This window comes from Mus musculus, chromosome 14, assembly GCF_000001635.26.
Source record: "Mus musculus strain C57BL/6J chromosome 14, GRCm38.p6 C57BL/6J".
Taxonomy (NCBI): domain Eukaryota; kingdom Metazoa; phylum Chordata; class Mammalia; order Rodentia; family Muridae; genus Mus; species Mus musculus.
Genome location: NC_000080.6, coordinates 26827478 through 26850774, shown reverse-complemented (window position 1 = coordinate 26850774; position 23297 = coordinate 26827478). Strand labels below are relative to the sequence as shown.

General features: G+C 40.5%; 1 protein-coding gene across 4 annotated transcripts in view; it reads right to left on the bottom strand.

Moving 5' to 3' along the window:
• Dnah12 (dynein, axonemal, heavy chain 12) overlaps window positions 1-23297 on the bottom strand; it is a 201166-nt gene that overhangs the window by 41945 nt on the left and 135924 nt on the right. For 2 of the 4 annotated variants that reach the window (XM_017316242.2, XM_017316241.1), the window contains 3 exons: window positions 22728-22890; window positions 21390-21470; window positions 19509-20333 (listed from right to left, as the gene is read on the bottom strand). In XM_017316242.2, coding sequence (XP_017171731.1) covers window positions 20112-20333; window positions 21390-21470; window positions 22728-22890 — 466 coding nt within the window. In that variant the 3' untranslated portion in view covers window positions 19509-20111. Of the gene's footprint in view, window positions 1-208; window positions 357-1374; window positions 1617-14009; window positions 14151-16901; window positions 16992-19342; window positions 19475-19508; window positions 20334-21389; window positions 21471-22727; window positions 22891-23297 lie in introns of those variants that run through there. The other 2 variants (NM_001370884.1, XM_017316243.2) reach the window with 2 other exon arrangements.

Below are 23297 nucleotides of genomic sequence, written 5' to 3'. Positions count from 1 at the left end.
TTACCATCAAAGAAGTGGAGGGAGGGAGAAAAGGAGGGTGGGAGGGAGAAAGGTGGGGAGAGAGAGAGAGAGAGAGAGAGAGAGAGAGAGAGAGAGACTTCCCATATTTTAGTGGGTTTTTTTGATGTCCTCATCACCATCATATTTTCCAACACATACTTTGAATGTTCTAAACATTTACTATGTAAATGTACTGTAAACCGAATACCTTGCACAGCTTGCTCCAATCTTCTGTACATTCTTGTCGAAATCCAGAAGTGAAAGCACCCAGGTAAGCTATGACTCCTGCTGCCACCAAGACGTCACCAGTTAGATTTTCATATGTTATTTGAAGGTCATCTGCAGCTTGTGACCATCTGTGCAACAAACCAAAGGTGAAACAGCACACGATTGTTTGGGAAGGACCAGCTGGAGGGATGGCTTCGTTGTTAAGAGCACTGACTGCTCTTCTAAAAGACCGCGGTTCAGTTTTGCAGCACTCACATGGTGGCTTACAACTATCTGAAGCTAAAGCTCAGGGGTCCAGCATCGTCCTCAGGCCTCCACGGGCACCAGGCATGTAAGCGGTGCACAAACACACATGCAGGCCAATTAAAAGAATAAAAAGGAAAGTGCATGGGCCTTCTTGTCTAAATCCTATACAGAAAAGGCTACGCATGTTAGGATCTGTGAACTGAGGCGTTCGGATCCCCTCTAGCTCCGTTACACCGCACTATATGGCTTTCTGCATTTCAGTCTTAGAGCAGTGGCTATGTCCGGTGGCACTCTGCCTCTCCACAACCATAACCTCCAGTTTTTGCTTCAGAATCTTCTTTAGGGTGGTTTTTGTCCTAGTGTTTGTTTCAGTATTTATTTCTAGATAATAAGAAACGTTTTTCATTCATTTCAGAAATGCTATTTTGAAGCAAGACCATTTGATACACATTAAATTACAAAGTTGAGATTCTGCAGATAAGGTTAATAGTTTTCCCATTCAACAAAACTGACAATAGAAGTAATTCCAAAATCATTTCACCGGGACTAAATTGCCACATCATGCTATTCATGGAATAAACATGATCAATAATGAAAGAGCTGAATATGCGATCCAGTTAAAAATACAGAGGAAGTTGGGAGAGAATCCCAATAGCACTTAGATTAAAAGCGCTTTCTTTTTCTCCTCCTCTCTCTCCTTTTGTCTGTTTCCGTTTTGAAAACAAGTTATAAACTCTATCCTCAACACTGATCTTGCTCCCTTGAGAGTCCTAGCCAGGTGCTTTAGAGAATGCTGCATATTCTCAAGCATCCACTGTCAAATCAGGTGTAACTGTGACAAACAGGTGAGGACAGTCACTCAGTCAAGCCCGCTGTCCTAGCCCTTGAGAGCACTTCTACCTTGACTTCTCTCCGCCCAGCCCTCCGATTAGCTTCGAGGCTCGTTCCAGCTTCTTAGCACACAGTTCCACCTGGTCCTCTAGAGCTGCCTTTTCCTCTGTCTTCTCTTGAAAAGTCTTCTCTAAGTTTTCCAAATGATGTTCTACTTGGGCCAGTTCCGCTCTCTTCTGATTCAAAAGCTCCATTGTCTCTGCTAAGGACCTCTGAGCCTCTGCTAAGCGAGCTTTCTTTGGAGCCACAACCTGGTAGGGGACAATATGCAGATGTGGGCTTTGTGTAGATGTTATGGGTCAGACATGGGGTTTAACAATAAATTACATATAATAAGCTCTTAAATCTTATATAATGCAAAACACCTATATGCTTCATAAAACACAAATCATTTGGAATTGTAAACTATGGCATACAAAATAAATTATTCTGGAATAATATAGTTTAATGTAGAGTTAAAAATGTCACAATATGTAGCAAAGTGTTTTATTTATTTATTTTTATTAGATATTTTCTTCATTTACATTTCAAATGCTATCCCCAAAGCCCTCTACCCCTCCCCCCTGCCCTGCTCCCCAACCTACCCACTCCCGCTTCCTGGACCTGGCATTCCCCTGTACTGGGGCATATGATCTTCGAAATACCAAGGGCCTCTCCTCCCATTGATGGCTGACTAGGCCATCCTCTGCTACATATGCAACTAGAGACACAGCTCTGGAGGGTACTGGTTAGTTCATATCACTGTTCCTCCTATAGGGTTGCAGACCCCTTTAGCTCCTTGGGTACTTTCTCTAGCTCCTCCATTGGGGGCCCTGTGATCCATCCAATAGCTGACTGTAAACATCCACTTCTGTATTTGCCAGGCATTGGCATAGACTCACAAGAGAGAGCTATGTCAGGGTCCTGTAAGCAAAATCATTCTGGCATATGCAATAGTGTCTGCGTTTGGGGTTGGATATGGGATGGATCCCTGGGTGGGGCAGTCTCTGGATGGTCTTTCTTTCCATCTTAGCTCCGAACTTTGTCTCTGTAACTCCTTCCATGGGTATTTTGTTCCCCATTCTAAGGAGGAACGAACTATCCACACTTTGGTCTTCCTATTTCTTGAGTTTCATGTGTTTTGCAAATTGTATCTTGGATAGTCTAAGTTTCTGAGTTAATATCCGCTTATCAGTGAGTGCATACCATGTGTGTTCTTTCGTAATTGGGTTGCCTCACTCAGGATGATATCCTCCAGATGCATCCATTTGCCTAAGAATTTCATGAATTCATTGTTTTTAATTGCTGAGTAGTACTCCATTGTATAAATGTACCACATTTTCTGTATCCATTCCTCTGTTGAGGGACATCTGGGTTCTTTCCAGCTTCTGGATATTATAAATAAGGCTTCTTTAAAAATAGTGGAGCATATGTCCTTATTACAAGTTGGAACATCTTCTGGATATATGCCCAGGAGAGGAATTGCTGGATCTTCCAGTAGTACTAGGTCCAATTTTCTGAGGAACCGCCAGACTGATTTCCAGTGGTTGTACAAGCTTGCAATCCCACCAGCAGGAGAAGTGTCCCTCTTTCTCCACATCCTCACCAGTATCTGCTGTCACCTGAGTTTTTGGTCTTAGCCATTCTGATTGGTGTGAAGTGGAATCTCAGGGTTGTTTTGATTTGCATTTCCCTGATGATTAAGGATGTTGAACATTTTTTTTTCAGGTGCTTCTCAGCCATTTGGTATTCCTCAGTTGAGAATTCTTTGTTTAGTTCTGTACCCCATTTTTAATAGGATTATTTGATTTTCTGGAGTCCTTCTTCTTGAGTTCTTTATTTATATTGGATATTAGTCCCCTATCTGATTTAGGATTGTTAAAAATCCTTTCCCAATCTGTTGGTGGCCCTTTTGTCTTATTGGCAGTGTCTTTTGCCTTACAGAAGCTTTGCAATTTTATGAGGTCCCATTTGTCAATTCTGGATCTTACAGCACAAGCCATTGCTGTTCTATTCAGGAATTTTTCCCCTGTGCCCATATCTTCAAGGCTTTCCCCCACTTTCTCCTCTATAAGTTTCAGTGTCTCTGATTTTATGTGGAGTTCTTTGATCCATGTAGGCTTGACCTTAGTACAAGGAGATAAGAATGGATCAATTCGCATTCTTCTACAAGATAACTGCCAGTTGTGCCAGCACCATTTGTTGAAAATGCTTTTTTCCACTGGATGATTTTAGCTCCCTTGTCAAAGATCAAGTGACCATAGGTGTGTGTGTTCATTTCTGGGTCTTCAATTCTATTCCATTGATGTACCTGTCTGTCACTCTACCAGTACCATGCAGTTTTTAATCACAATTGCTCTGTAGTACAGCTTAATGTCAGGCATGGTGATTTCACCAGAGGTTCTTTTATAATTGAGAAGAGTTTTTGCTACCCTAGGTTTTTTGTTATTCCAGATGAATTTGCAAATTGCCCTTTTTAATTCGTTGAAGAGTTGAGTTGGAATTTTGATGGGGATTGCATTGAATCTGTAGATTGCTTTTGGCAAGATAGCTATTTTTACTATATTGATCCTACCAATCATGAGCATGGGAGATCTTTCTATCTTCTGAAATCTTCTTTGATTTCTTTCTTCAGAGACTTGAAGTTCTTATCATACAGATTTTTCACTTCCTTAGAGTCACAACAAAATATTTTATATTATTTGTGACTATTGTGAAGGGTGTTGTTTCCCTAATTTATTTCTCGGCCTGTTTATCCTTTGTGTAGAGAAAGGCCACTGATTTGTTTGAGTTAATTTTATATCCAGCTACTTCACTGAAGCTGTTTATCAGGTTTAGGAGTTCTCTGGTGGAATTTTTAGGGTCATTTATATATACTATCATATCATCTGCAAATAGTGGTATTTTGACTTCTTCCTTTCCAATTTGTATCCCCTTGATCTCCTTTTGTTGTCTAATTGCTCTGGCTAGGACTTCAAGTACAATGTTGAATAGGTAGGGTGAGAGTGGACAGCCTTGTCTAGTCCCTGATTTTAGTGGGATTGCTTCTAGCTTCTCTCCATTTACTTTGACGTTGGCTACTAGTTTGCTGTAGATTGCTTTTATTATGTTTAGATATGGGCCTTGAATTCCTGATCTTTCCAAGATTTTTATCATGAATGGGTGTTGGATTTTGTCAAATGCTTTCTCAGCATCTAACAAGATGATCATGTGGTTTTTGTCTTTGAGTTTGTTTATATACTGGATTACGTTGATAAATTTCCGTATACTAAACCATCCCTGCATCCCTGGAATGAAGCCTACTTGATCTTGATGGATGATTGTTTTGATGTGTTCTTGGATTTAGTTAGCGAGAATTTTATTGAGTATTTTTGCATCGATATTCATAAGGGAAATTGGTCTGAAGTTCTCAATCTTTGTTGGGTCTTTATGTGGTTTAGGTATCAGAGTAATTGTGGCTTCATAGAATGAATTGGGTAGAGTACCTTCTGTTTCTATTTTGTGGAATAGTTTGAGGAGAACTGGAATTAGGTCTTCTTTGAAGGTCTGATAGAACTCTGCACTAAACCCACCTGGTCCTGGGCTTTTTTTTTTTTTTTTTTTTTGGTTGGGAGACTATTAATGACTGCTTCTATTTCTTTAGGGGATATGGGACTGTTTAGGTCATTAATCTGATCCTGATTTAACTTTGGTACCTGGTATCTGTCTAGAAATTTATCCATTTCATCCAGGTTTTCCAGTTTTGTTGAGTATAGCCTTTTGTATTAGTATCTGATGGTGTTTTGGATTTCCTCAGGTTCTGTTGTTATGTTTCCCTTTTCATTCTTGATTTTGTTAATTAGGATACTGTCCCTGTGCCCTCCAGTGAGTCTGGCTAAGGGTTTATTTATCTTGTTGATTTTCTCAACGAATCAGCTCCTCTTTGGTTGATTCTTTGTATAGTTATTTTTGTTTCCACCTGGTTGATTTCGCCCCTGAGTTTGATTATTTCCTGCTGTCTACTCCTCTTGGGTGAATTTGCTTCCTTTTGTTCTAGAGCTTTTAGGTGTTCAGTCAAGCTGCTAATGTGTGTTCTCTCTAGTTTCTTTTTGGAGGCACTCAGAGCTATGAGTTTTTCTCTTAGGAATGCTTTCATTGTGTCCCATAAGTTGGGGTATGTTGTGGCTTCATTTTCAGTAAACTCTAAAAAGTCTTTAATTGCTTTCTTTATTTCTTCCTTGACCAAGGTAACATTGAGTGTTCTTCAGCTTCTATGTGAATGTTGGCTTTCTATTACGTATGTTGTCATTGAAGATCAGCCTTAGTCCGTGGTGATCTGATAGGATGCATGGGATAATTTCAATATTCTTGTATCTGTTGAGGCCTGTTTTCTGACCAATTATATGGTCGATTTTGGAGAATGTGCCATGAAGTACTGAGAAGAAGGTATATCCTTTTGTATTAGGATAAAATGTTCTGTACATATCTGCTAAATCCATTTCTTTCATAACTTCTGTTAGTTTCAATGTGTCTCTGTTTCGTTTCTGTTTCCAGGATCTGTCCATTGATGAGAGTGGGGTGTTGAAGTCTCGCACTATTATTGTGTAGGGTGCAATAGGTGCTTTGAGCTTTACTATAGTTTCTATAATGAATGTGGATGCCCTTGCATTTGGAGCATAGATATTCAGTATTGAGAGTTCATCTTGAAGATTTTACCTTTGATGAGTATGAAGTGCCCCTCCTTGTCTTTTTTGATAACTTTGGGTTGGAAGTCGATTCTATTCGATATTAGAATGGCTATTCCAGCTTGTTTCTTCGGACCATTTGCTTGGAAAATCGTTTTCCGGCCTTTTACCCTGAGGTAGTGTCTGTCTTTTTCCCTGAGGTGGGTTTCCTGTAAGCTGGAAAAAGTTGGGTCCTGTTTATGTAGCCAGCCTGTTAGTCTATGTCTTTTTAATTGGGGAATTGAGTCCATTGCTATTAAGAGATATTAAGGAAAAGTAATTGTTGCTTCCTGTTATTTTTGTTGTTAGAGTTGGGATTCTGTTCTTGCAGCTGTCTTCTTTTAGGTTTGTTGAAGGATTACTTTCTTGCTTTTTCTAGGGCGTAGTTTCCGTCATTGTGTTGGTGTTTTCCTATTATTATCCTCTGAAGGGCTGGATTTGTGGAAAGTTATTATGTGAATTTGGTTTTGTCATGGAATACTTTGGTTTCTCCATCTATTGTAATTGAGAGTTTGGCTGGGTATAGTAGCCTGGGCTAGCATTTGTGTTCTCTTAGGATCTTCTGGCTTCTTCAGGCTTCTCTGGTAGGAAGTCTGGGGTAATTCTAAATGACCTGCCTTTATATGTTACTTGACCTTTTTCCCTTACTGCTTTTAATATTCTATCTTTATTTAATGTATTTGTTGTTCTGATTATTATGTGTCGAGAGATATTTCTTCCCTGGTCCAGTCTATTTGGAGTTCTGTAGGCTTCTTGTATGCTCATGGGCATCTCTTTCTTTAGGTTAGGGAAGTGTTCTTCTATAATTTTGTTGAAGGTATTTACTGGCCCTTTAAGTTGAAAATCTTCATTCTCATCTATACCTATTATCCGTAGTTTTGGTCTTCTCATTATGTCCTGAATTTCCTGGATGTTTTGGGTTAGGATCTTTTTGCATTTTGCATTGCCTTTGATTGTTGTATCCTTGTTCTATATGGAATCTTCTGCACCTGAGATTCTCTCTTCCATCTCTTGTATTCTGTTGTTTTTGCTCACATCTATGGTTCCCGATTTCTTTCCTAGGGCTTCTATCTCCAGAGTTGTCTCCCTTTGGGTTTTCTTCATTGTTTCTCCTTCCATTTTTAGATCTTGGATAGTTTTGTTCAATTACATCACCGTTTGGTTGTGTTTTCCTGTAATTCTTTAGGGGATTTTTGTGTTTCTTCTTTAAGGTCTTCTACCTGTTTAGCAGTGTTTTCCTGTAATTCCTTGAGGGATTTTTTTTGTGCTTCCTCTTTAAGGGCTTTTACCTGTTTACCAATGTTCTCCTGTATTTCTTTAAGTGAGTTATTAATTCCCTTCTTAAAACCATCTACTAGCATCATGAGATATGATTTTAGATCCCATTCTTGCTTTTCGGGTGTGTTGGGGTATCCAGGACTCGCTATGGTAGGCATACTGGGTTCTGATGATTCCCAGTGGCCCTGGTTTCTGTAAGTAAGATTCTTTTGTTTGTCTTTAGCTATCTGGTAATCTCTGGTGTTAGATGTTCTATCTGTCTCTAGCTGGAGCTTGTTTCTCCTGTGATTCTTTAGCCTCTGTCAGTATTCCTGGGAGACCAACTCTTTCCGCTGTCTCAGTGGTCAGAATACTCTCTGCAGGCAAGCTCTCCTCTTGCAGAGAAGGTACACAGAAGTCTGGAGCTCACATCCATCTCCAGATTCCTAGGGTCAGAGCCCTCCCTGGAGGCCGACTCTCCTCTGGCAGGGAAGGTGTCCAGGGGTCTGGGTCTCAGCTCTGTCTCCTGGCTGAGGATGAAGGCCCGAAGGGAGCCTGTTCAAGAAGCTCTGTTGCTTCTGCCACCCACATGCTCTCCTGCATAGACTGGTCTCAGTGATCCCAAGATTTTGGGTGTGTTAGGGCCTGCCTTTGTGCTTTGACCCTATTGCTGTTAGCACAAGACCCTCTGGGCTTTTTGGAACTGATGTTGTGTTCCACTCACCAGTGATCTCAAGGACCTGTGTGTGCTAGGGTGCCTGCAGTGTGGAGAATCCTCTGGGGACCTTAGTGCCCTCCACCGAGATTGCACTGAAGATCAGCAAAGTGTTTTAAAGTAATGAGGAGTTGCATTCAACTGAAAAGGAGGGGGTAAAGTCCTGTGGGTCTGTCTCTGCCTTCCGTTTTGTTTCACGTGTTCTTTTGAGAAAAGTTCTTGCTCTGTAGTCCTGACTGGTCAGGGAGTACAGACACTCATGGATTGGTAAGATGAATATTGTGAAATGGCCAATTTTCTGAGGAACCTCCAGACTGACTGACTTCCAAAGTGGTTGTACAGCTTGCAATCCCACCAGCAGTGGAGGAGTGTTCCTCTTGCTCCACATCCTTGCCAGCATCTGCTGTCACCTACATTTTTGATCTTAGCCAATCTGACTGGTGTGAGGTGGAATCTCAGGGTTGTTTTGATTTCCATTTCCCTGATGATTAAGGATATTGAACATTTTTTCAGGTGCTTCTCAGCTATTCGGTATTCCTCAGTTGAGAATTCTTTATTTAGCTCTGAACCCCATTTTTTAATGGGGTTATTTGAATTTCTGGAGTCCAGCTTCTTGAGCTCTTTGTATATATTGGATATTACTCCCCTATCTGATTTAGGACAGGTAAAGATCCTTTCCCAATCTGTTGGTGGCCTTTTTGTCTTATTGACAGTGTCTTTTGCCTTACAGAAGCTTTGCAATTTTATGAGGTCCCATTTGTCAATTCTTGATCCTACAGCACAAGCCATTGCTGTTCTGTTTAGGAATTTTCCCCCTGTGCCCATATCTTCGAGGCTTTTCCCTACTTTCTCCTGTATTAATTTCAGTGTCTCTGGTTTTATGTGGAGGTCTTTGATCCACTTAGACTTGAGCTTTGTACAAGGAGATAAGAATGGATCAATTCGCATCCTTCTACATGATAACTTCCAGTTGTGCCAGCACCATTTGTTGAAAATGCTGTCTTTTTTCCACTGGATGGTTTTAGCTCCCTTGTCAAAGATTAAGTGACCATAGCTGTATGGATTCATTTCTGGGTCTTCAATTCTATTCCATTGATCTGCCTGTCTGTCACTGTACCAGTACCATGCAGTTTTTATCACAATTGCTCTGTAGTACAGCTTAATGTCAGGCATGGTGATTCCACCAGAGGTTCTTTTATTGTTGAAAGTAGTTTTTGCTATCCTAGGTTTTTTATTTTTCCAGATGAATTTGCAAATTGCCCTTTCTATCTTAGTGAAGAATTGAGTTGGAATTTCGATGGGGATTGCATTGAATCTATAGATTGCTTTCGGCAGGCTAGCCATTTTTACTATATTAATCCTGCTGATCCATGAGCATGGGAGATATTTCCATCTTCTGAGATCTTCTTCAATTTCTTTCTTCAAAGACTTGAAGTTCTTATCATACAGATCTTTCACTTCCTTAGTTAGAGTCATGCCAAGGTATTTTATATTATTTGTGACTATTGTGAAGGATGTTGTACTACCGGAAGATTCAGCAACACCTCTCCTGGGCATATACCCAGAAGAAGTTCCAACTGGTAATAAGAACATCTGCTCCACTATGTTCATAGCAGCCTTATTTATAATAACCAGAAACTGGAAAGAACCCAGATGTCCCTCAAAAGAAGAATGGATACAGAAAATGTGGTACATTTACACAATGGAGTACTACTCAGCAATTAAAAACAATGGATTTATGAAATTCTTGGACAAATAGATGTATCTGGAGGATATCATTTTTACTGAGGTAACCCAATCACAAACAAAGTCATTAGATATGCACTCACTGGTAAGTGTATATTAGTCCAGAAACATAGAACAACCAAGATACAATTTGCAAAACACAAGAAAATCAAGAAGAGGGAAGACCAATGGGTGGACACTTCATTCCTCCTTAGAATAGGGAACAAAATACCCAGGAAAGGAGTTACAGAGACAAAGTTTGGAGCTAAGAGAAAAGGATGGACTATCCAGAGACTACCCCACCCGGGGATCCATCCCATAATCAGCTACCAAACCCAGACACTACTGCACAATGCCAGAAAGATTTTGCTGAAGGGACCCTGTTATAGCTGTCTCATATGAGGCTATGCCAGTGCCTGGAAAATACAGAAGTGGATGCTCACAGTCATCTATAAGATGGAACACAGGGCCCCCAATGGAGAAGCCAGAGAAAGCACCCAAGGAGCTGAAGGGGTCTGCAACCCTATAGGTGGAACAACAATATGAACTAACCAGTACCCCCAGAGCTCGTATCTCTAGCTGCATATGTAACAGAAGATGGCCTAGTCTATCCCGAGCTAGTATCTCGCTGGCAAGAATTCACTCGGACAACCGGATTCTTCTACAGCAAAGCTTTATTGCTTCATCTGAAGGAAGACCCCGAACAAGGAAAATGGTGCTGCTTATATACCCCTCCATGTGATGTGTCAGCTCCTGATTAGCTGCTCACTCATCACCCCATTACTACGTCCCGGGATGGGCAGTGACTTGGCACGAATTTACTCTTGCACCTGCGCACATTACTTGTTTACCAGTTAGGCACAGCGGAGGCCAGCGCCATCTTGTAATGGCGATTGCTCACGGCTCTCCACACTAGTCGGCCTTCACTGGGAAGAAAGGCCTCTTGGTATTGCAAACTTTATATGCCCCAATACAGGGAAATGCCAGGGCCAAGAAGCGGGAGTGGGTGGGTAGGAGAGCAGGGCAGTGGGAGGGTATAGGGAACCTTCGGGATAGCATTTGAAATGTATATAAAGAAAATATCTAATAAAAAAATAAATAAAATATTATGAAATGGTTGTCCTAAGCAAAGCAATCTACAGATTTACTGCAATTCCCATCAAAAGTCTAATGCAATTTTTCATATAAATTGAAAGGATCATCTTGCATTTCATAAGGAAATAACAGACTTTCCACAACAGCCCAAATGATTATGAGCAATAAAAAACCCTGTAGAGGTGTCACCATTTCAGATCTCAAGTTATACTTACAGAGCTGTAGTAGTAGAAGCACTGTGAGAGTGCCCTGTTGGTCAGTGGAATAGACTATATATGACATACCCATTCTAGAACCACTTTGTTTTTTTGCTTTTGATTTTTATTTATATATGTTTTAAAAGATTTATTTATTCATTTTATGTATGTGAGTACACCATTACTGTCTTCAGATACACCAGAAGAGGACATCAGATCAAATTACAGATGGTTGTGAGCCACCATATGGTTGCTGGGAATTGAACTCAGGACCTCTGGAAGAGCAGTCAGTGCTCTTAACCACGGAACCATTTCTCTGGCCCTATATTCTTTCATTTGTAAATGTTTATAATGGTACATCAAAAACTAACTTTCAGAGACAATGGATGCTATTATTTTAGGTGTCACCAGTTTATTATAAGCGGGAGGCATGAGAATTGTTTATATGATGAAATACTTGAGGATGTCAGCAGAATAGATCTTCCATGGGATGCCATTTCAACAGTGGTTTCAGTCTGCATACTTCCCAAGAGTGTCACCATCTGTAAATTGTCATCTAGAGTTCCTTTGACCCCTTCTTATTCTGGAAGAGCATTGTCTCCAACTTTTAGACTAACTACCTGAATTTCTCCACCTTCTTCTTTCATGCCTGATCTCCTAAATGCTTGTCCTCAGATTATTCTGGAATCATGATGCTACTCTTGGTTGTAGCTTTGGTTACACTCTCCAACCAATACTCTGTCAAAGAGCAAAGGAACTTTCTGAAAGCTTGTCTTGCAGTGACATACCACCACAGCTTGGACACTTGTCATTTGGTTTTTGACAAAGAGGTCAACAATACACATTGAAGAAAAGACAGAATTTTCAACAAACGATACTGGGCAAATTGGATAGCACATGTAGAAGAATGAAACTTGATCAGTATCTCTCATTCCATACAACACAGGATCTGATACCCTGAATTTGATAGAAAGTAAAGTAGAGCCTACACTTGATCTCACTGGCATAGGAAAAACAAACATAGGGACAACCCTGATCACACAGATATTAAGGCCAAGAATTCATAATGGGACCTCAGAAAACTAAAAAGTTTCTGTACCACAAAGGACACCATAACTTGAGCAATGAAGCATCCCATAGAATGGGGAATTTTTTGACCAGTGATATGTCTGATAGAGCGTTAGTATCTAGAATACACAAAGAACTAAAAAACTCTAAACATCAAGAAACCAAACAACCCAATTACAACATGGAGCATGGAATAAAACAGAGAGTTCGCCAAAAATGAAAAACAAGTTACTGAACATCATTAAAAAAAAATGTTCAACATCCCTAGCTACCAGGGAAATGCAAATTAAAATTACTTTGAGATTTCTTTTATCTTATCCAAGTCAGAATGGATAAAATTAAAAAAATAAAAACCCCAAAACCAAATTATGACAAATTCTTGGGTAGATATGGGGAAAGAACACTTATTTATTGCCGGTAGGAGTGAAATCTAGTATATCTGATAAGGAAAACTTTGTGAAAGTTCCTCAAAAAACTAAAAATAGACCTACATATGGTCCAGCTCCCCAAGACTTTCTAGCCTACTATAGAGATGCCCACTCACCCAGACTCACTGCTGCTCTACTCACGATAGCAATGAAATAGAAACAGCCTAGATGTCCATCAGCTGGTGGAGAGATAAGGAAAATGTGGTGTATTTACACAATGGAATATTATTTCGCTATTAAGAACAATGAAGTTATTTAATTCACAGGTAAATGCATGGAGCTGGAAACAACCATTCTGAGGAAGGTAACCCAGACACAGAAAGATAAAGGTCACATGTTTTACCTCTCTTGTGGATGTTAGCTTTGAATTTTCAGATATGTATGTTTCATTTGGAATACCCACAGAGGTCTAGAAATTTGTGGGGGTACGATAGAGCTTTCAAAGGGGGGGATATAGAAAGTTTAAAGGGAATTAATGAAACAGAAAGGGTTAAATTGAGGTGTGGCATGGGAGGGCAGGTTAGAGGAAGGAATACAAGAGGTGATAATTCACTCTAAGGACTTTTTAAAAAATCATATAGAAACCTTACTACTCTAGAAGCTTACACACACACACACACACACACACACACACACACACACACACACCTGTGGCTAGACAGATCATAGGTATTAGGGAGAACCTACTACTATATTTTGCTAAATGAACAAAGTATTAAACTGACTCCTAATGACTTATTAACATATTCATGGAGTACTGCGTCTCTCAGCCTTCATCTGGGAAGCTTCTATTTACAGTAGATGGTGATTAACAGAGACTCACAAATGGTCATGGTACAGAGAATAAGATCCTGCAGAATTCTTAGCCCTAAATAGAACATATATACTGACTATAGCTGCTCCCAAAGCTCCCGGATCTAGACAGAAGAGGGAGTGGAAAGGTTCTAAGAACCAGAGACAGTGCGTGAATACAAGCAGATAGTGCCCTCAGGATATGACAAGGCAGCTGCACCTATGAACTCACAGCACTTGTGGCAGCATGCATAAGCCCACTGCAAGCTCAAGCTACACCAATCCCAGGAAGGACAGGGCAGGTGGAAAGGAAATTCTCCCCTGCCCACTCCTCCCCCCCAGTTGAGGAGCTACTGGGGGTGGAGAAGTCACTTCTCTTTAAGAGTGTTGCCCCTGATTCACTGACCATGCACCATGCTCCAGTGGAAGACCACACATCTAAGAATATAGGAGCAGCCCAAATTGGGCTTGGCGGGTTAAAAAAACAAAAGAGGACACAAAGTTGGATAGGTGGGAAGGGAAGTGGGGTGGATCTGGGAGGAACTGGGAAGAAGTGAATATAATCAAGACTCATTGTATGAAATTCTGAAAGAACTAAAACAAAATAAATTTTAAAATTTAAGGAGTACGTTTTAATTTCTGAGAATATTTAAGTAAGAAGTGGATATGCAATTCCTGAAAATACCTTTGCAACTCTGTCATACACTTCCATGGCCATGATCCATTTGCACAGACCCTCTGCGGCAGAAGACGCTTTAGCGACCTTGGGGGGATCAAATTCAGGGTTTGTCAAATATTCACTGCGAATCTTCTGCATAACAGCCACCTATATAACAAAGATTTAGATTTTAAAACTATAGATGCATCATATAATCAGAAAGTAGAGGAAATTCATATGTAATTTGAAAAAGTTGAGATGACTTATCTGTTGGGTAAAGATATGTGTCACCAAGTCTGATAATCTGAGTTCAAACCCTAGCACTCACACGATGGAAGGAGAGACCTAGTTACCCTAAAATAATTTCCTTTGGTCTCCACCTGAATGCCACAGCACATGTACCTCCCCCTCCCCATTCCCTCTCCCCTTCCTCTCTCTCTCTCTCTCTCTCTCTCTCTCTCTCTCTCTCTCTCACTTACACACACACACACACATTAAATAAATGAAATGATTTTTTAATATTACATTATGTTTATTTTAAAACTCAAACATTTAGGGATAATTTCAAAAGTACAAAGACATCAACAAACCAAATGATCCAATTTAAAAAATGGGATACAAATCTAAACAGTAAGTTTTGACAGAGGAATCTTTAATGGCTAAGAAACACTTAAAGAAATGTTCAACATCCTTGGCCATCAGGGAAAAAAGTCAAAACAACTTTGAGATTCCATCTTACACCTGTCAGAATGGCTGAGATCAAAACCTCAAGTGGCAGCTCATGCTGGCAAGGATGTGGAGTAAGGGGAGCATGCCTCCATTCTTCGTGTGAGTGTAAACTTGTGGGGAGCACTCCTCCATTCTTCGTGTGAGTGTAAACTTGTGGGGAGCGCTCCTCCATTCTTCGTGTGAGTGTAAACTTGTGGGGAGTGCTCCTTTATTGTTGGTGTGAGTGTTAACTTGCACAGTCACTTTGGAAATCAATTTGGCAGTTTCTCAGAAAACTGGGACTTGATCTCAAGACCCAGTTCCACTCCTGAGCATATACCCAAAGGATGCTCTACCATACCGTGAGGACACTTGTTCAACTATGTTCATACCAGCTTTATTCATATTAGCTAGAAACTGGAAACAATCTAGATATCCCTCAACCAAAGAGTGGATAAAGAAAATGGGCTACATTTACTCAATGGAGTATTATTCAGCTGTTAAAAACAATGACACTATGAAATTTGCAGACAAATGAGTAGAACTAGGGGAAAAATCATCCAGAGAGAGATAACCCAGACCCAGAAAGACAAACATGGTATGTACTTATTAATAAGTGGATATTAGCCATAAAGTAAAAGATAACCACGCTACAATCCTCAGACCCAAAGAAGCTAAGTAACAAGGAAGGCCTAAGGTGGGGATGTTTGAATCCCACTGAAAAGGGGAAATAGAATAGACCTTGTGGGTAGATGGGGGTGTGCTGGATGAGTGTAGGGTCTTGGGATGGAAATAGGAAGAATCAGGTGCCAGGAAAATGGAAGGAGAGAGTACCAGGAGAGACAACTGGAATCAGGGCTGGGGGGCATCTCTGGAATGAGCTAGAAACCTAGGGAAATGGAAGCTCCCAGTGTGACCCTAGCTAAGACTCTTAGCAATGGAGGCTATAGAGTCATCTGCCATCTCCTGTAACCAGGTAAGACTTTCAATGGAGGGACTGAGGCACCAACCCAGCCACAAAAACTTCAACCTACAGTTTGTCCTGCCTACAGGACATGCTGGGGTAAAGATAGAGCGGACATTGAGGGAGTGGTCCAGCTTGATATCAGGCCATGACAGAGGAGAGGAGCATATCCCTGATACTGACACTAATGATATTATATATTATATATGATATTATATATCCCTGATACTGACACTAATGATTCTGCTACACTTCCAGGCAGGAGCCTAGCTTAACCATCATCAAAGAGGCTTCCCCCAGCAGCTGATGGAAACAGACACAGAGATGCACAGCCAAACATTAGGCAGAGCCTGGGGAATCCAAAGTAATAGGGGGAGGAAGCATCATAGGAGGCAGAGGTGCCAAATATACCACAGGAAAACCTACAGAATCAACTAACCTGGGCCAGTGGGGGCTCACAGAGATGGAAACACCACCTAGAGAGCCTGCATGGGACTGGCCTGGGCCCTCTGCACATATGTTTCAGTTGTATAGCTTGGTCTTCATGTGGAACTTATAATAGCAGAAGCAGGGGCTCTCTCTAACCCTGTTGCCTGCCTTTGGGACCCTTTCTCCCTACTGGGCTGCCTCCTCTAGCCTAAACAGGAAAGGATGCGCCTAGTCTTACTGCAACTTCATAGCCAGGGCTAGCTGATATCCACAGGAGGCCTGGCCTCTTCTGAAGAGAAAAAGAGGAGGAGTGGAGGGGGGAGCACGCTGGGGGAAAGGACTGAGAGGAGAGGAGCGAGGGAAGCTATAGTCAGGATAGAAAGCAAATAAATAAATATTTAATTAATAAAGTAAAAATTATAATTAGAGAAGAAACAAAATATTCATGATAAAAACCTTAAATGTTTAAAAAAAAAGACTCAGTGGATTAATAGGAAGTTTGAAAATAGAATACAAACAAACATTAATAAGTAACAATTCAAATGAAAAATCTGACACCTCCTTATTTTATGTAAATATGAGTGATAATTCCTAATAAAGGAACTGTTTATTACACAAAGATATTTAAATAACTTTTCAAAGTTAACAGTACACCAAAATAGTAATTTATTAACTCTAGAATCTGAAAGCAGGTTGTTTGTTTGTTTTTTGTTTTGTTTTGTTTTTGCACTATGAGCATTCACTCTCTAGCTGTTAGTAAATGGTCTTCCATATGGTTACAAAATTACACTTAGAGAAGAAAATCCCACATCACTCACTGGGATGTTGTCCTTGTCATACTCCCGCAAATCTCGGAGAAAATTCATATCTCCCAGGAGTTTTTTGCTAGGTCCCCAGTAATCAAATATCTACAAATAAATTTTATGGAAATGTATTAGCTGTAGAATTAAAAGTACACATTAGTCAGAAAGAAATGTTTACATCTTAAAAATCTTAACTTCTTTTTGAGAACAAAGACTCATTTCCTGCCAGATGTGGAGACATATGCCTGTAATTCCAGCATGCTAGCTAGAGGAGGCGAACAGATCTCTGTGAGTTCAAAGTCAGCCTGGGTAACTTACAGTGTTCCAGGTGAGTCAGGGAGATGTGTGAAACCCTGTCTAGAAAAGAGGAGAGGAGGGGAGGGGAGGGGGAGGGGAGGGGAGGAAAGGGGAGGGGAGGGGAGGGGAGACAACTCTTCTCCCTGAGACTATCTATGTCAAGTAAACAAAATATGAAGTATTTTAAACATGGATATAAACATATATTAAAATTTTAATCAGTGAAAATAGAGGTGATTATTTATTTTGACAATTTTTAAAAAGCAGTTACTGTAGCCACTATGATAACTATTTCATGTAAGAAAATAAACTTTTATTACTTCAGTCTTTTAAAAACCTTTAACCTATAATTTGCCCTGCTTGCAAGATGTGCTGAGGTAAAGGTGGCCCAGAAATTGTGGGAGTGGCCAGCCAATGACTGGTGCAACTTGAGACCCATGCCACAAGAGGGGGCCTCGCCTGACACTACCTGCAGGGCCAGGACCCAGAGGCTAGATGGCAGCCAGAGAGAGACCTAGACTAGAACCAAATATGACTGAACCAAAAAATAGATAAACAAACAAACAAACAAACAAAAACGACTCCTAGTGATAGTCTACTCTCCTTGTAGACCAAAGCCTAGTATAATCGTCACCAAAAGAGGCGTCATCCAGTATAAGAGCAGATGCCAAACATGAGGGGGAGCTTGGGGAATCCTGTGGAAAAGGGGAGGAAGGACTGTAGGAGCCAGAGAGGTAAAGGACATCACAAGAGAATGGCCCACAGAATCAACTGACCAGGGCTCGCAGGGGCTCACAGAGAATGGAGCAATAACCAGAGAGCCTGTGTGGACTGACCTAGGCCATGTGCATGTGTGTTATGGTTGGGTAGCTTGGCATTTCTGTGGGACTCCTAACAGTGAGAGCTGATGTGTGTCTGACTTTTTCGCCTGCACTTTTCTGAAGGGAAACAGAAATAGTGGATTTGAGTTAATAGTGGTGGTGGGTACTGGGAGAAGAGGATGGAGGGGAAACTGCAGTCAGGATATAATAATATATAAAAGAAGAATAAATAAATAAAATTTAAAATATTTGATTACTTCCAATTTTTTAAAAGGTTGGTTCTTTTCATTTTGTTTCACTAAATTTGTTTAGTGTATGTGTAAATTTGAATAACTAGACAATGTCTATGTGTTATCTTAATGAAAAATATAATTTAAAAATTAATTTAGGAATTCAAGCCCAGCTATTATAAAACCCTGGAAAGAAAGTGTCTGTAAATTCAGTGTAGAATGCTTTCCTTCTTAAGGGATGCATGCCTTGAATTATAATTGCAATACAGGTTACTTTCATTGTGTGTTTGCTGTTTATGAGACTTTCGATATAAGAGCTTTATATGCATTGGCTAAGGCCCTCTAACTTTGTGAACTGGATGCTCTGATTATCTTTTGAATAGAATCCCTCAGAGATTTGGACACTTCATCCAGAGGTCACATGGTTACTGGGGCCAAGGTTTCTAAATGTGGATATTCAGATCCACAGCCCTTGCTTTTATGTTATTATTTTATAGACAGAATCTCACCCTGTGCTCAGGCTGCCTTGGAACTCAATGTAGAGCCCAAATAGGCCTGGAATTCACATCAGCCTTCCTGCTTCAGCCTCTAATGTGTTAGAATTAGGTCAGCCACAGCCACAGAGTCCTGTCCCGGCCCCTGCCCCGCCAACCTCCACCTTTTTGAGACAGGTTCTCATGCTGCCCATCTTGGCCTTGAATGGTGACCTTGATCCTTTCGCCTCGCCAGACCCAGCAACATAAACTGGGTTTTTTTGTTTGTTTGTTTGTTTTCTTTTACTTCAATTCTAAAAAATCCACACCTGTATGTTGTATGTCACACATTCTTACAAATCTTAGCTACAGATTACAGGCCTCAGCACATACGACATCACAGAAGGGGGTCTGTATGTACAGAAGAGAAAATAGAAGCAACTAGAATTGCAGATATCTGGTGCTATATTTACTAGAACATATATAGACCCTACTTTCTGCAATTAATTCTGAGTCCATTCAATCTGGAAAACAGTACTTCTTCCCTGAATTACAGGTTGTTGGTATTTAACTTGATGACAGTTGGTACAAACAGGTTCTGTGCATTTATGATTATGGTTTAAATCAGTTATTACCTTGCCTCCCGTTCCTGAAGGATCTGAAATCTTTTCTGGTTTTATATCTTTCATGACACAAACAGCAGCCATGACTAATTTAACACCTGCTGGAGGATTCTTCATTGATTTTACAATTGTAATATCAGCTGGCTGTATTAAAAGACAACAAAGCATCCTTACAGAATAGCTTATTTTTAAATAATGTTGGGACCAGGTGTGGTGGTATTCACTAGTCTCAGCTCTCAGGAGGTGGTGGAAAGGGTGATTATGAACTTGTGGCTAGCCTGGGCTACATAACAAGATGCTATCTCAAAACATTGAAAAGAAGTTATTTGGGGAAATAATGAAAAAAATTGAGTAGTTTCTGTTTTGCATGGTAATAAAAGAGAATTAGCAACAGAGAACTGAACACAGAACAAGCCTAATAGTTCTCAAATGTTTGAGGGCTCCTAAGTCCTTATGAAGATAACATGTGTTATCTCCTTATTAATTTCCTGACATCCTGGGTTATTCTAAATGAGTTACACACATCTAAAGACTTAAAGCTAACATCCACAACTGAGCGAGAAGATATGACATTTGTTTGTCTGGGTTGACACTCAGAATGATTGTTTCCAGCTGATTCTGATTGAAAATTATGCATGACATAGGAAAAGCAAATATGTAAATATAACATTGTATCAAAGAAGACCTGTTTAGATGCAAGCTTCATTTAACTTGACAAATAAACGACAGAGCCCACCATAAGAGAGCCCATGTGCCATTAGCCAAAGACTTGCACATCTCTCTACCTGTTCTTGATGAAACCCCAGGTGGCAAATCCAATACTTTCCTTAAGCGTGTCTAGTGCGGACAGAGCTGCTTCCAAGGCTGGGATTGCCTCAGCCAGGTCACTCTCACACTCATTTTTCAGAGCCTGGGCTTCCTCAGCCTTCCCGCTGGCGATTTCTTCATCTAACTTCACAAATTTTCTTTTTGCTTCTACTTGTGCAGATTCTACCTCAATTATCTAAAGAAAAGAAATGTGGAAACATGAAAACAGAATTTCAAGTAACCTGCTGTTCCTTCAAGCCTAGAGACAAGACTAGTTGAACATCCGGGAACTCAACACATAATGGTGGGAATTAGAAAGGTCTGTTAACGGAAGGAAGGGCCATCCAGAGAGTGCCCCACCCGGGGATCCATCCCACATACAACCATCAAATCCAGACACTATTGCATATGCCAGAAAGATTTTGCTGACAGGACCCTGATATAGCTGTCTCTTGTGAGTCTATGCCAGTGCCTGACAAACACAGAAGTGGATGTTCACAGTCATCTATAAGATGGAACACAGGGCCCCTAATGAAGGAGCTAGAGAAAGTATCCAAGGAGCTAAAGGGGTCTGCAACCCTATAGGAGGAACAACAATATGAACTAACCAGTACCCCTCCAGAGCTGTGTCTCTAGTTGCATATGTAGCAGAGGATGGCCTAGTCTGCCATCAATGGGAGGAGAGGCCCTTGGTCTTGTGAAGATCATATGTCCCAGTACAGGGAAATGCCAAGGTCAGGAAGCAGGAGTGGGTGGGTTGGGGAGCAGGGCAGGGGGGAGGGTATAGGGGGCTTTGGGGATAGCATTTGAAATGTAAATGAAGAAAATATCTAATTAAAAAAGAAAGGTCTGTTAAGAAAATTGTTATGAAACTTGAAGGCAAATGGATAGAGCTGGAGACAGTCATTCTGAGTGACAATCCAGACCCAGAAAAACAAATGTCATATCTTCTAACTCAGTTGTGGATGTTGGTCTCATTTAGACCACCCATAGGTGTCAGGAAATTAATAAGGAGGCAGAGAGGGGTTTCAAAGGAGAGAAGACTGACCGCAGTGGCATAAACGGGGAAGGAGGGTGATGCTGCAGGAAGGGTTCCTTAGGGTTAGGGAAAGAGATTCAAGGAAGAACAACTAACACTCAAGACTTTCTGAGAGAGAGAAGCATCTGCTGCAGAAGCCTCCCGAGACATCCGCATACACAGAGAACTTATACATACCTGTCCCGTGAATCAGTAAAAATATTGATACCATACCTGCATCATACGTGCATTTTCAATTTTAGCGGCCTCCAGTTTGGGCTGTAACTCAACAAGCTCCAGTTTCATTTCACCGACCTAAACAGACAGTTTGTCATTAGGTTTGTACCTCCTATAGTAGCTGATATAGAAATCAGAAACGTAAATGCATCATAAAATTCTGGACATGAAAAAAATCTTCATTTTCCCAGTTCTTTGCATGGTTAACAGTACCATGAGGGCATATCCAGTTCTTCTCACAAAAGGCTTTCAATCTTTAGGTATTCACAAGGCACTGGGAAAAGGTAGTAACCGTGGAGGAAATGCACCCAGAGAAGAAGGTATCAGCTCAGGTAATCCTGTTATTCTATGGTGTTCTACAATAACAGCAGCAGCAGCAGCAACAACAACAACAACCCACTAGTAACTATAACTATTAATAGCATTGAACTCATTAGAAAAGGCCCATCTCGTATTTAACATCTGCCAAAATATATTTCTTGTACTCTTAAATGACAAATTATTCAAGTCTCTGTGGTTTGGGCCAACTTAAAGAGTTTCTGTAAAAATTTTTTGTGGGTTGATTTATAACCCAAATAACGAAGTGAATCTCCTCTTTGTATTTTTTTTCTGGAGCCCCCAGCATGGCAGAATTCTTTATGCTACCTTAAACATATCCTCTAAAACATCTTTGTCAGAATCAGCCAAGAAAATGTCATTCATAAATGATAAGCGATACACTAAGGGACTTGCTTACAAGCTATTTCTAATGCTTGTTGCATAAAATATTGACATAAAGTTGGACTACTGAACATTCCCCGTGGAAGTACATTCTAATAGCATCTCTTCATTTGAACACTTACTTCTCTGTAAAACGAGGACTTGAAGACTGATGTCCTCCTGTAGTTGTAAAAGAGTAACTGGAGCAAGGGGTGTGATGTACATAACCCAGAACCTTGTACAGAACACACTGAGAGTAAACAGCTGCCCTTACAGCTCTTACATTTATCAGTAGTTTTTCTTTCCTTCCTTCCTTCTTCCTTCCTTCCTTCCTTCCTTCCTTCCTTCCTTCCTTCCTTCCTTCCTTCTTCCTCCTCCTTCCTTCCTTCCTTCCTTCCTTCCTTCCTTTCTTTTTTTTTTTTCGTTTGTTTGTTTGTTTGTTTGGTTTGGTTTGGTTTTGGTTTTTGGAGACAGGGTTTCTCTGTGTAGCTCTGGCTGTCCTGGAACTCACTCTGTAGACCAGGCTGGCCTTAGAGATCTGCCTGCCTCTGCCTCCAGAGTGCTAGGATTAAAGGTGTGTGCCACCACCACCCGGCTCAGAATATTCTATTATTTTGAACAGCTTATCAGCTTTACCTGAGACTCAGCAAAAGCTAACTGGTCAAGTCCATTCACATAGCGCTGTTTTGCTTCCATGACAGCTTGCCGTTTCTTAGTTAAAAGCTGCCGAAATGAGCCAATAAGTTCAAGATAAGAAGTCGCAGTAACATAGTTATGTCGTCCTAACTCTTCTAAGAACCTGAAAAAGAGTCAGGCAATAGATCACAGCATTAATAGTTGATTTTACAGTGGTGTAAATTCAGCAGAGCATTAAAGATAGGCAGTTATGAATAGAGGTTAAGGTTTATGAAGAACATGTTAAGTATTTAACATCATGAAACTCTAGAAATTCGAAGTTCTTATCTGAAAAAAAAAATCAGACAATAATGACATGTTGAAAAAGCACAAATCAAGGATGCCTATGAAAGGTGAATAACTGCAAACAAAGATAGTCTTTATTTTTCTATGTGTCAAATGCCAGCAGGCTCTAGCCTTGTAAGACACTTGAGCTATTGTATGAGGTAGGCAAGCCTCAGGAAAGGAGACTGCAAATGGGACAAGTATGAGTTACACTGTATGCTACATGCCGACTGAATGTAAAAGACC